Source organism: Pagrus pagrus (genome assembly GCF_965226575.1).
Source record: "Pagrus pagrus genome assembly, chromosome: 6".
Taxonomy (NCBI): Eukaryota; Metazoa; Chordata; class Actinopteri; order Spariformes; family Sparidae; genus Pagrus; species Pagrus pagrus.
Window position 1 is genome coordinate 27429635 of NC_140190.1, and position 12165 is coordinate 27441799.

A 12165-nucleotide genomic window follows, 5' to 3' on the forward strand; every position below is an offset into this window, starting at 1 on the left:
TAGAAAAAATGGGAAACCACGCCATAACGATGAATAGAAGTCTATTTTCAGAACAGCGGGGTTTCGGAAAAGCGGGATGTAACCCTGTGCCAGGCAGGCGCCACCTACTGGACATTAGGGTCGGTGCACTTTCCTTTGCTTACCAGGCTTTGTTAGTGCAAGGAGGCCGCATTTAAGCGTTGGGCTACATGCAGGCCGCTCTGATGTCAGAACCATGTGGTCGGCCCCAACACTGGTTTCCAGTAGTCAGTTCCTCTGACTCCTGCTCCAGTTGGTGGTCTGGCTGAAACCCATTCTTGGTTCACATGTCGCCCCGCCTTGCTGCCACCTATTCTTGCCACCTGCTCCAAGCCCTCAGTTGACTGTCTGTGCCAACTTCCAATTGAACTACCTGGACGGCATTTGGCAGCCCCTGCAAATCCACAACCAGACCTGCAGGTAGAAGCCCGCACTGACACCAACCTAAACCTCCAGCTGCTGGCCTCCTGTTCTGCCCTGCAGCAGTCCCCTTTTCCATCGCAGAAGCTATCTTTTTCTCCTATGTTGCAACAACCCACTGAGCCTGAGCTGCAGCAGTCACTGGCTTCTTTACAGAAGATGACTCCTGTTTCCCTTACCTCGTTAAAAAAGTGCTTGCCAGTGCAGCAAACAACAGAGCAGCTGTGCTTAACTCTTTTGTTCAACATAAAACTAGCACTAGCAGTCCCTCATTATGAGAAAATCAATGGTGGACCTTCCACCAGCTAGCACTCAAGCCATTACCGGGCATACTCAGATTGGGGGCAGTACTATTCAAATGAGTCTCCTCTTTATGTAAGAAGTAGACCAAAATCTGAATTGCATGCTGAATCTCATGTTTTCTGACCTTGGCAGCCCATAAAAACACTTACTGGGATGTCTTATTTCACAGTTTGTGGGTTTAGGTAGTCAAGATACCCAAATGCATGTTCACAAGCACTGAAAAAGTGAGTTTTTAAAAAATGTTTTTTAATTAGATGTCCACTTTGAAGCTTGCGTCTTTCTTTTTCAACCTGTCTTCATGTCTTGGGTGCATGGATACAGATACAGATAACAGTGCACTCATCCATAGTCTGACCTTTACATGTGGTCGACTCTGGCCTTTCAGTACATCACCCAGAACCAAAATAGATTCTGTTTTTGCAAAATTTAAAGCAAGAACAAAACATTTAGGTACGACTTACACAGGAAGACTGGCCACAGCATTGCAGAGACTGAAGCCTGAGGCTTGCTCTTCCAAAACAGAGGCTACTGTAGGCCATAGTTTTAATTTAAAAGATTATCAGTAACATTCATCTGACTGGTATTTTTAGTGGTCTGACTAAAAGTTAAACCACCCCACTGAGCAGGCAACATCAGGTTGATATCATGTCCGTCGGGCCAGGCTATGATCTGGACGTCCATTGACAACCAGAATTAGTCGATAAATGCCGTTGAGAAAAGACGTCCAGTCAGGCCATAATCTAGACATCCACTGAGATCCAGAATTAGTTGTGAATACACGTTCATACTGGCTATGATCTGGACGTCCACGGACAGCCAGAATTAGTCGACAAACGACATATAAACGTCTATACAATTCGTATAAAAAACTTTTATTCTGGCTCCTCAGAGGACGTCTTTTAAGTTGCCTTGGATGTCCATAAATGACGTCTAAAAGACGTGATCTAGACCACTTGTTGCTCACTGGGACATGGAATGAAAAAGTTGACTTGTATTCTGATTGTATTGCACCTTATTTTGTGTCACCAAATTAGAAAATGAAACGTTTACCCACAATGAGTCCTTTCACTTGCAGTAGAAAGATGTCGAGTCCATTAATTTATTTGTGAAAATCTGAAAATTAGGCAACTATTTAATATATTAATTATTTGCTAAAGGAATAGTTCCCTCTAAAACAAAATTCAGTCATTATCTGTGAGTGTCAAAGCTTCAAATCACCAGTGCAGCAGATCCCCCTTGTGTTTGTGTGTCACGCGGTAACTCTAAACAGGACGTAAACACCGGTGTGTATCTATCGCGAGTCTCGTTCATCTTGTCCGGCGCGGCTTCCGTAGTGCAATCGGCTGCAAGGGAGACTCGCGTGAACGCGGAGCGTGCCTCCGTGTAAACATAGCATAGTGACTGTTTAGGCTGTAAAAATGTACTAAATGACGTTTCGAGTAAACTCTGGATGTCGCCACTTCAGGACACTTGGATTGCAGCGGACGAGCAGTATGGAGGAATATTACGAAGTTTTTGTGTAGTTTCATGGTCTTTTCCCCTGGGTCGCCATTAAAGCTCGTTACATGGTTTGTTCCTGCCGGAGGGAAGCACCGCGGGTCTCCAGCTGCACTTTGAGGAATAAGAAACTACACCGGACTTATCATCAGCATGAGGGTGAGTCAATAATGACTGAATTTTGTTTTAGAGGGAACTATTCCTTTAAGTAAAGGGGAAGTTAAGGTTCTTAGATATAAGTATTAATCTCTTTTGTCTTAAATTACAGTGAAATGAGTCAGGACTTACCAGTAACTACCAACCATATAATTAATCAAAAAGAAAATAATTAATTTATGGTGAAAATGATAACTTTCAGCACTGGAAAGAGAAATCACATTTGTTGATTTAATGAAAAAATAAATTCAAATTCAACATGTTTAATGTTTCACAGATTTCTTTTTATTCCTTTATTTCTGGGATTGTTAAAAAAGATCCGTCACTGTTCAAAACTAGAAGTCACATAGGGCATTATAAAGAAAATATACTGCATGGTTTTAAAAATATTTTACTTGATAAATAATCAGTTTATTTTGTTGCACTACTTTTCTTTAGTTGAACAATCATCCATAGAATCTAATAACCTATCTCAAAAATAAAACCATTCTTGTTAAATATAATTTCCACAATACTTTGTTAGACAGCTATAATGCCACATGCTGCTATGATACCAGCCACAATTATGAAAATGTATACATGCTATTCCTAATAAAGATTCATAAGCATTCAAATCTAAAAGGTTCTCCTCGCGTCTGATCAGAATTTATTCGTGACATGTAAGATGGACTCCACAGAGGAGAATTCTGTTACAGCTTTGTTGCTGTAATTACCTTCTTTTTACAAATCTTCATCTAAAGCTCTTAGAGATTGAACCGGTGAAAATTCTGTAAAGGATGCTACAGAGCGAAGAAGATATACATTTAACCTAGTGAGTCCAGTGTCTGTTGAAGTGGATCTGTGGTGTTTCATTAGGAGGCAGTGGTGGTTCTGCAGATTGGCTCCGAGTAGAAGCTTTCGTTTATGGTGTTTTTCGCTGCCAGCCTGATGCAGTAGGTGGTCCAGGGCTTGAGGTCAGTCTCTATGGCATTATCACCTTCCACGGTTCTCACTCTGAGTGGCTGATCAGCGGGCTGCTCTTTCTCCTCAATCACAAGTGTGTAGACGGTTGCATCCGTCACTGTCGTCCACCTCACATACAAGGACACTCCACTTACTTTTACAATCTTCACCTCTGGGATTTCAAGACCTGAGAGGCAGAGAGACAGAGATGGGTGAGGTATTATCAGTTGTTTTTTGGCACAAGCCCATGAGCTATGTTGATTTCAGATTCATGTTTAACATCACACGTACCTTTGGTAAGAGCGTCTAAACGGGAAAAGACTTGATTGACCCGTAAATCTCTTCTTCTGCGAGCTCCTACTGGACCTGAGGAAGGTGAGAAATACTCGTTATAAATGTTCGAAACTGGATTTTAAACTGTGAATAAGGAGAAAAACGTGAGCACTGGTTAAATTTCGTCGCTGTAGCTGTTAAAATTGGAGCTGTTAATTAGATAACATGCTGTATTGTATTCAACAAGGGCCAGTCAAATATGTTTTTTTTATGTCATCCATGTCGTCTCCATGCCCATCTCCATTTCTTTCTAAAGCCATAGGTCCAATTCTTTGTACAGTGCAAGTTGGACATGGCTGCAGTGACACTCAGGCTTATAAGGTTTGTTTGTCTGACACTATTTCACCCCTGTAGGTCAGACTAGCTGGCCCAGAACAAGGAAAACAATTATGAAATGATTATATTGTTTTGTGTGTATTCATGTTAATACTGTGTATTATCATATGCAGCATGTGTATTTTACATATCAAATACACAACAAATATCCTGTGCAACTTCCTGCTGATAGCTGTACAATCCAAGTCTCCTTGCATTTATATGTATTATAGGTATATACATATACATAGTGTACATAGTCTTTAATTTTGTTTTTATCGTACTCTTCTCTTTTTTGTCTTGCTTTATCTTGATTCATTTTTGTTTATCATGCAAACCTTTTCCCCTGTGCTCCTGACCCTTGAACTTCTGCAACAATTTATCAAGTTTTTGTCTCATTTTATCTTTCCCTTCACTTTTGAATCTTTTCATATTCACGCATGCTTTTTAAGTACACTGACTTGTACATCCTACATCCTCAGCGTTACGTGGACCCGTTGTGGGGCAATCAATTTCTGGTAACTGACAGCAAGTCAGGCAGGACGATGAACAAAGTTTTTTTTTTAATTCAGGGGAGGGTTCCCTGAGAGCAATATTCTCTTTTGCAGAAATGCCCTGATCACATTCATACAGTTTCACATTCACACCTGAATGCTGCCCAGTACACCCACAGTCTGATCTGTTGGCCGATTAGGAGCTCCAGTGGAGCAGTCAGGGTGGTAACGTCGGTGGAGCAAGCGTTGCCTTTCACTTTCCCCACCCAGATTTAACCTGCCAGTCTGGGAATTGGCGACACTCCAGTCACAAGCTCACTTCCCTAACGGCTACCACTGAATACTGTAAGTAGACCATGTATATCTTATTTAGTTATGAAGACACAGAAATGGGACAGAGAAATGGGACACATCTTCAAGCGCAAATTTATGAGGGGATTGTTACTGTGCGGTTGCTACAGTTTACTTGTGTCACTCATTTCCTAATCAGGGACACTGTTTAATGAGGAACTGCTGATGTGTCGGGGTATATCCCTGTGCTCATGTGCTCATCACATCATAACTGAAACGGATTGAGACCCTCCTTTCCAGGTTGTCCTGGTCCGGTCGTTTAGCTCGCACTGGAGTTCAGCTTTTACAACAGCCCAAATAAACCAAATCATACAGGAACCAATTCAAATGGATCAGGTGTTAGAGCACCCATATGTCTTCATACAACACTGGACATTATAGAAGTAGATAAAACAAAAAGCAATGTGGAATACATTGTTGTAGTAGCACTTAAAAGAGTCCTGTCCTGTGTAGTGTCTGACCTGTAATATCTCTGCTAGGGATGCTCTCTCCCTCTGCATTGCTGGCTATCACTTCAGTGGTGCTAGGGTCAAAGTTGTTCAGCTGGCACGAGAGCCCAGTGGTGCTGCAAAGCTCGATGCGGTCCATCCCCGACACATTGAAGACAGTGTACATCGTGGCAAAAACAGATGCATCCCAGGAAAGTACAGCAGACCGTTCGGTGCCAGTGTATTTCACATTCTGTGGAGCACATGGGACTGGGAAAGAAATGGTGGAAATGCTGTTAACAGAAGGACTGAGGGATGTTATATTTTAATCATTATGTAGTTTTAACATTATTTAATGTTTAAAATATGTATATATAATTACTACCTTGAAATACATTAATAAAACACTTGTATCTGTTTAGGACTACACTATTGTGCGTTTTTAACAATTTATCAAACATTTATTTACTGCTTATAAATGCTAAATAGTGTGTAAAGGGTCTATTTTCTCCACAAAACACTCCCTACTGTATAGAGTCAGGAATGAGCGTGATGTAAAGTTACCTGTGACTCCAGTAAAGGCAGTGGACGACTCGCTGACCCCGGCTGAGTTTCTGGCCAATACAGTGAGGTTATAAGCTGTGCTGCAAGGCATCAGGAACTCAAAGTATGTCATGTATGTCCAATAAGAAGAGATCTCCATCAGCTTCTGTGGGCTGTTGTCGATTCGACCGGTTATCACTGCAAGGTACTCAACATCAGAACAATTGACTCTGTCCCACGATGTCATGGCCCAGTGACCCTGGTCTATCGTCCGCATTTGGACGTTCAAAGCAGTCGGAGGACATGGAGCTGAGGAGGAAAAAGTTTAGCGATAAAGAGTGTTTTACCAGTGGAATCAGCTCAGTTTCTTCCCTTGTACTTTAGGTGTAATGTATCTGCTTATTACTTAAGACGTAAAATTTGAAAAACACTCTTTAAAAAACAAACAAACTGTAAAACATACTATATACAGTATATAACAGAAATTTCATTGGTATGCATCCCTGAGGTCTGAAGCCCTAAAAAGTTGTATAATTGCAAAATATACATACATTTTGGAAGCATATCGGACAACAAAATAACCCCACGTTTTTCAGGATATTCTGTTTATCTATGTCAAAATGAATTGTGCTCATTTATCTACATACTACATGCATTGTTAACTGTGAATTGCAAAGGTTTAGTTTTTGAGCTCTAATATTTACCTGCTCCCGCCTCCAGAGGTGCACTAAACGAGCTGTTGCAGTAGCCGTTAGATGCTTCAACAGAGAAGTTGTAAATGTCCCCACATTCCAGGCCTTCGATGGTGCAGAAGGTGGCCGTACTGTCGCAGTAGAGTGCCTCTCCATCCGTAGAATTGGCGCAGCCAAAATACTCCACAGCGCCCTCACTGGCAGTCCAAGACAGGATGGCAAGGTTCATCTCACAATCCACATCCACTGCAAGACCAGAGGGCTCACAAGGCACTGCGAGGACAGAGAGGAAAGATTCAAATAGGAAGCTGGACCACAGTTTTCTACATTTTTATCATTGATGCTAACTAGATACGAAACAAGTGTAAAATCTAGTGCAGCCTAAACATTTTATGTGTCTGGAAATTAAGAAACCAAACTGTGGAAGGTAGCAGCTAGACAGTGCATTTCATGATAACTTATGATTAGTACAGAAACAAAACAATAGGAAAAGCTACTTTTCAAACAGCCACTAAGAGCTGATTATTATTGAATTTAGCATAAAATGATAAAGATTATTGCAGCATTTTGCATCATGATAGATAATGCCTTTGCTTGATTTCCCTTTGGGCTGCAATAAATAATACATGTATTATTTGTTTTGTCCATAAAATGATAGATTCTCAAATTTTGCCCATCTTGCCATTGCGTTGTCTGAAAAACTACAAGACCCAAAGAGATTCAGACAAAGACAGGAAGAAAATCTTTAATCTGAGAGGCTGGAACCAGCACAATTTTAATAATCTACCACTAGAATTGTTGCCTATGAGTTTTTCGTAACACAACACATAGATAAAACGATTTCAGCTTTAGATTTTATCATTCAGATCATTCATTGAACATTCACACTAGCTTAAATAACAATTCATGTCACAGAACGTTGTTGTCTCCTCAAGCCTCTTGTAATTCTTACTCAATACAAAAGAAAAATTAAGCAACCCCTGAAATCTGAATTACTGACTGTGCCAACTGATAATTTAATTGTCTAGTTGTTTGTTTGATATGTTTACCAACGTAAAGCAGAATTGATAGTGAGTGAATTTTCCTGGTGAAATGAACTAAACTAAAATGTCTCATCAAGTCTCTACCAGTTCTGAAGGTTGAATTGCTGGGCTCGCTGGTGCAGTTGTCTCCACTGGCGGTGATGCTAAAACTGTATGGCTGTCCGCAGTGCAGATGAGACAGGGTGCAGTGGTTCACTGAGGTGTTGCAGCTCGCGACATGCCCGTCTCTTCCTGTGGCCATCAATTGGTAGGATGTAGCCAGAGGGGAGTCTACCCACATCACTGTGGCTCCGTTCTCCTCACACGATGGTACCACTGTCACGTTGTCTGGGATACAGGGCGCTAAAACAGACAGAATAACCTTAAATATTTCTACGCGTTTGTTTTGTTTGTTTATTTAGATCATTAGCTTCTGTTTCCTGGGCTCTACATAATAATCTGAGCTGAAAATACCTGTTTTAATCTTCTTTGGTGGGCTTCTGAGGCTGCTGCACTTGTCAAAAGAAGCCGATACTATAATGCTATAATGCATGCCACATTGGACATCCTGGAGTTCACATGAAGTGGAGCTGCTGTTACAGGAGATGATGCTTTGGTCATGGCCCTCAGCTGTCACCAGGTAGAGGGATGTGTCCTCCGTCATCTCCCATTCAACCAGGATTGTGTCACTGTTGCATTGCGTCACTACACTAATCGATGTTAGAGCACAAGGACCTACGGGACAGGATGCAAATGAAAACAAAACTTGAGAAAAGCAGTATATAATATTTTAAAAATTATTTGGTAAAAGATTTCAGTATTTTGTTGAATACCTGTCTCAAGCTCAAAGGTGTTGCTGTAATTACTCCGGCAGTGACTGTTGACAGCAGTGACGTGGAAAGTGTAAATAGTTCCACATTTCAGATCTGGGACGTTGCAGGGCGAGTCGGTCGTAGTGCAGGTTGAGTTGTGACCTCCAACCTCTTCGGCCAACACAAAGTAGCTGAGGGCTCCTTCTGAGGTCTGCCACATCACCCAGGCAGAGTTTGATACGCAGTCCAGACGGCCTCTAGCGTTCCTCGGCACACATGGAGCTGTGAAGGGCGAAACAGAAAGGAATGAACATGTAGATTCAATACTGTAAGAATCATTTTTACACTTGAGTCAGAAACACATTAAAAATGTTTGGGTAATGCATTGTAGCAAATTGTTAAACAGTTTAAATTGTGTGAGAATAAAAGGGGCTCTGCACTTAAAGAAGCTTGTAGCAGTCTCATTGTTTTACCCTTTTTGTAAAGGGTGTCATCATTTTCTTAAAAGAGGTAGGAAATTGCACACAGGGGGCTCTCACCCTCAGTCTGAATTTGTCCCTGACCCATTGAGAAGCTCATTCCCCTTAGCTTGCCAGCCAGAAACTCCGGCTGTGTCTCAATTCAGGGGCTGCATCCTTCGAAGGATGTGGCCTTTGCGGCCTCCGAAGGCGAGTCCTTCGGAGGTACCTTCGAAAGCCACGTCCACCATTGTTAAATGGGACGGTCTAGCCTTCGGAGCATTTCCTGGTTGCGTCACCAGATGTTCCCGCCCCTTACCCTTATGTCACGATTCCTGCCGCCCAGGCCCGCGAAAGTGACGAATTACACCACTTGATGTTGCCATTTTTCTTCTTTCTTTCTTCTGTTTCGGCCACGCAAAGGATCTTGGGATATGGGAGGCCGCGAAGGATAGTAGCGGTGCGTCTTCCAAAAAGAGGAAAAAGAAGGCTGTATTTGTGGGGTGCATTTGAAGGAGCCTTCAAATTGGGACAGCCTTCGTGCAGCGTTGTGAGGCAATTGGCCTTCAAATGCGCCCTTCAAAGGATGCAGCCCCTGAATTGAGACACAGCCTCTGGTCTGTTTAGGCCCTATTGGGTTTTCTTGGCTGCCCATATCTTGCTAGTGAGGAATCTTTGTTTATTTGGGAACGCTTTAAAACTCAAGCCCCTATACACCTTTAGTTTACCATTTTATTTCGCTGGGGCTTGTAGGAGGCATTTGTTTGTTATACCCAGAAGAGACTTTTGTTTGTTCCCCCTAGATTTTCATTAGTTTTTTGTTTATATTTTTATGTAGGTTGGGCTGGCCTGTAAGCATTTTACTGCCAGTACTGCCACAGGCAAAAAAATCATTCTTTATCCTGGAGGCAGGGGGATGCTAGGAGTTGTTTAAAGGTTACTGACATCAGAGCTATGTTTACGTTCCCCACTGTGTTTGTTTTCTGCATAATCACATCATTTTGTCTCCATTCTTTACTTCTTTTTTTTAAATGTTTACTTCTAATATTCATTTCTTTATTTTATTTGTATAGTGCCAATTCAAAACAAAAGTAATTTCATTACACTTTCCAAATTGAGCACTCACACTTCCTTGCCAGACTTATAGTAAAACATGAGCATGATGTCTATCTTCCAGTCTACCTCTCGAAAGGAAATACGTAAACACATGCACAAACAGCAGTTATAAAAAGAATAAAAACAGCTGTTGTAACGCTCATTGCCAGCTCATTTGGAGCAGCTCTTACTTAAATTTCCTGTCAGTTGGCATAGCTACTCTTTGTGGAAATTGAATGAATTTCTGAGTTGCAAAGTCAGCTCCAGGGCATCATGCCACTGACACATTGCTTGGTGTAAATTTTACATTTGAACAAATGGACGACTGCTTGAAGTTTACCTGAGGAAGTCTCTATCACATGGCTCGGCTTACTCTCGCAGCCATCCTTTACAGAAAGCACGGTAACGTTGTACGTCTGTCCACATGGTAGATCACTTAAGGTGCAGGCAGTGCCACTGGAGTTACAGTAGAGTCTCGCCCTGGTGTTGCTCACTGCCGCCACGTGGAAGTACTGGGCATCAGGGTTGGGGGACCAAGACACGGTCATGGCACCCTCTTCACAGTGTTCCTCAACCTCTACATCCTGGGGTGCACAGGGGGCTGAGGAGGATACAGAGAGGGGAGAGGTCAAGAGAAACAAATTGTAATGTTAATACAGTGTACTGCATTTCCTCAAACAAAAGCAGGCCTGGGGACATGAACATGAACAAATAAAAAACCCGAAAAAAAAACAAGGATTGATACATTTTCAAAGTCTGTAATATAATGTGCATGCCAAATAAGCATTAAGTACATTTCCATCGCGTCACAATTTTACATCACTATTTAAAGAAAGTTATAGAAAATGTTTACACTTAGTTTATATTTGGCCCCCCATGTTTACAATACCTGTTCGCACGTAAGCCTTGTCGCTCTCCACACTGGAACAGGACTTATCTTGGCCGAACACGCTCACATTGTAGGTCTGTCCACACTGCAGGTCGCTCAGATCACAGTTGGTCACAGTGTTGTTACATTCAGCCCGGTGACTGCCGTCCTCTGTAACAGCCACTGCAAGATACGAGAGCGCTCCACTGGCTCGCTCCCATGTCACTGCAGCTGAGTTGGAGTCACACAGTAGGGCAGCCTTAACGTTGGTTGGCCGGCAAGGCACTATGAGAGAGAAAGCATTGAGAAACAGAGTAATGATAAATATGAGAGATGAGACAATTCACATGTCAACAACACACTTGAATGATCCTTTAGAAAGACAGAACACTCTAAATTCATTCACAAGTTTAACTAAATCAAAAGTTGAAAAAGTGCAGTGTTTGTAGTTACACTGAACTTGCACGTAAAAGAAGGATTAGGAGCTGAGTTGTTGAATGAGACATCGTCTGATTAGACTGTCTGGTGATGGAGCTGGCGATGGGAACCAGACCATTAAGGCTGCCGTTTTCTAATGTATTGCTGCTAATTACTAAATTCATGGTGTCAGTATACATTATTATTATTATTATTATTAGGGACTGACCTCACGTTGCTTACAGCAACATTGTCCATTAGATTGTCTGATTAGACTATAAACTGTTAATATCTCTAATGATGGAGATAGAAATTAACACAGATGTCAGACAACCAAAAAACTGGAGAACGTCACTAATCATATTGAATAACTTTATTGTTTAAGCTTACCTGACTGCAGGTTGAGGTAGGCGTGGCTGTTGTCACACCGTCCATCCTTAGCTGTCACTGTCAGGTTGTAGAGCTGGCCACAATGCAGGTCGGGTAGCTGACAGCTGGTTGCTGTGCTGTCACACACTGGCTTGTCACCGTCTGGCCCAAAAGCTTGTACCATGTAGGAGGACACACCCTCTCCTGCTTCCCACGACACGACGCCTGTGTCGTTACTGCACACCATCTCTGCGGTTACATTCGATGGTATGCATGGCACTGCAAGCAGACAGGTATGAGTGAAGTCAAGTTTAAACTGAGCTTCGGTTACAGTTCACTATAACTGTCTATTGAAGGTGACACATTAATATGATTATGATTAAATATTGACTCTACCCGTGTTAATCTCCACAGCAGAGCTTCCAGCGCTACTACACGTCATATCTGAAGCACTAACAGTGATGGAGTAGTTGAGGCCGCACAGCAAGTCCTCAAACAGGCATGTTGTGCTGTTGCTGTTGCACACTGACGCATAGCCACCGTTGCCCTGGGCAACTGTGGTGTATGATAATGCCCCATTGCTTGGCTCCCAAGAGACCGCCACAGCACCAGACTCACAAACCACACGGGCC

The 12165-nt window shown here is 42.2% G+C and overlaps 1 protein-coding gene across 1 annotated transcript; it reads right to left on the reverse strand.

Annotated features, from left to right (window-relative positions):
- Positions 1–2662: 2662 nt before the first annotated feature.
- Positions 2663–11717, reverse strand: LOC311258113 (fibronectin type III domain-containing protein 7-like; the record flags this gene model as incomplete). The annotated part of the gene is made up of 11 exons (XM_084354161.1): positions 2663–3523; positions 3628–3702; positions 5291–5527; positions 5822–6109; positions 6505–6765; positions 7620–7877; positions 7989–8249; positions 8348–8608; positions 10220–10480; positions 10769–11032; positions 11555–11717. 11 exons carry the CDS (start codon positions 11715–11717, stop codon positions 3246–3248), a joined length of 2607 nt encoding a protein of 868 aa, XP_084210287.1. The 3' UTR covers positions 2663–3245.
- Positions 11718–12165: the final 448 nt, after the last annotated feature.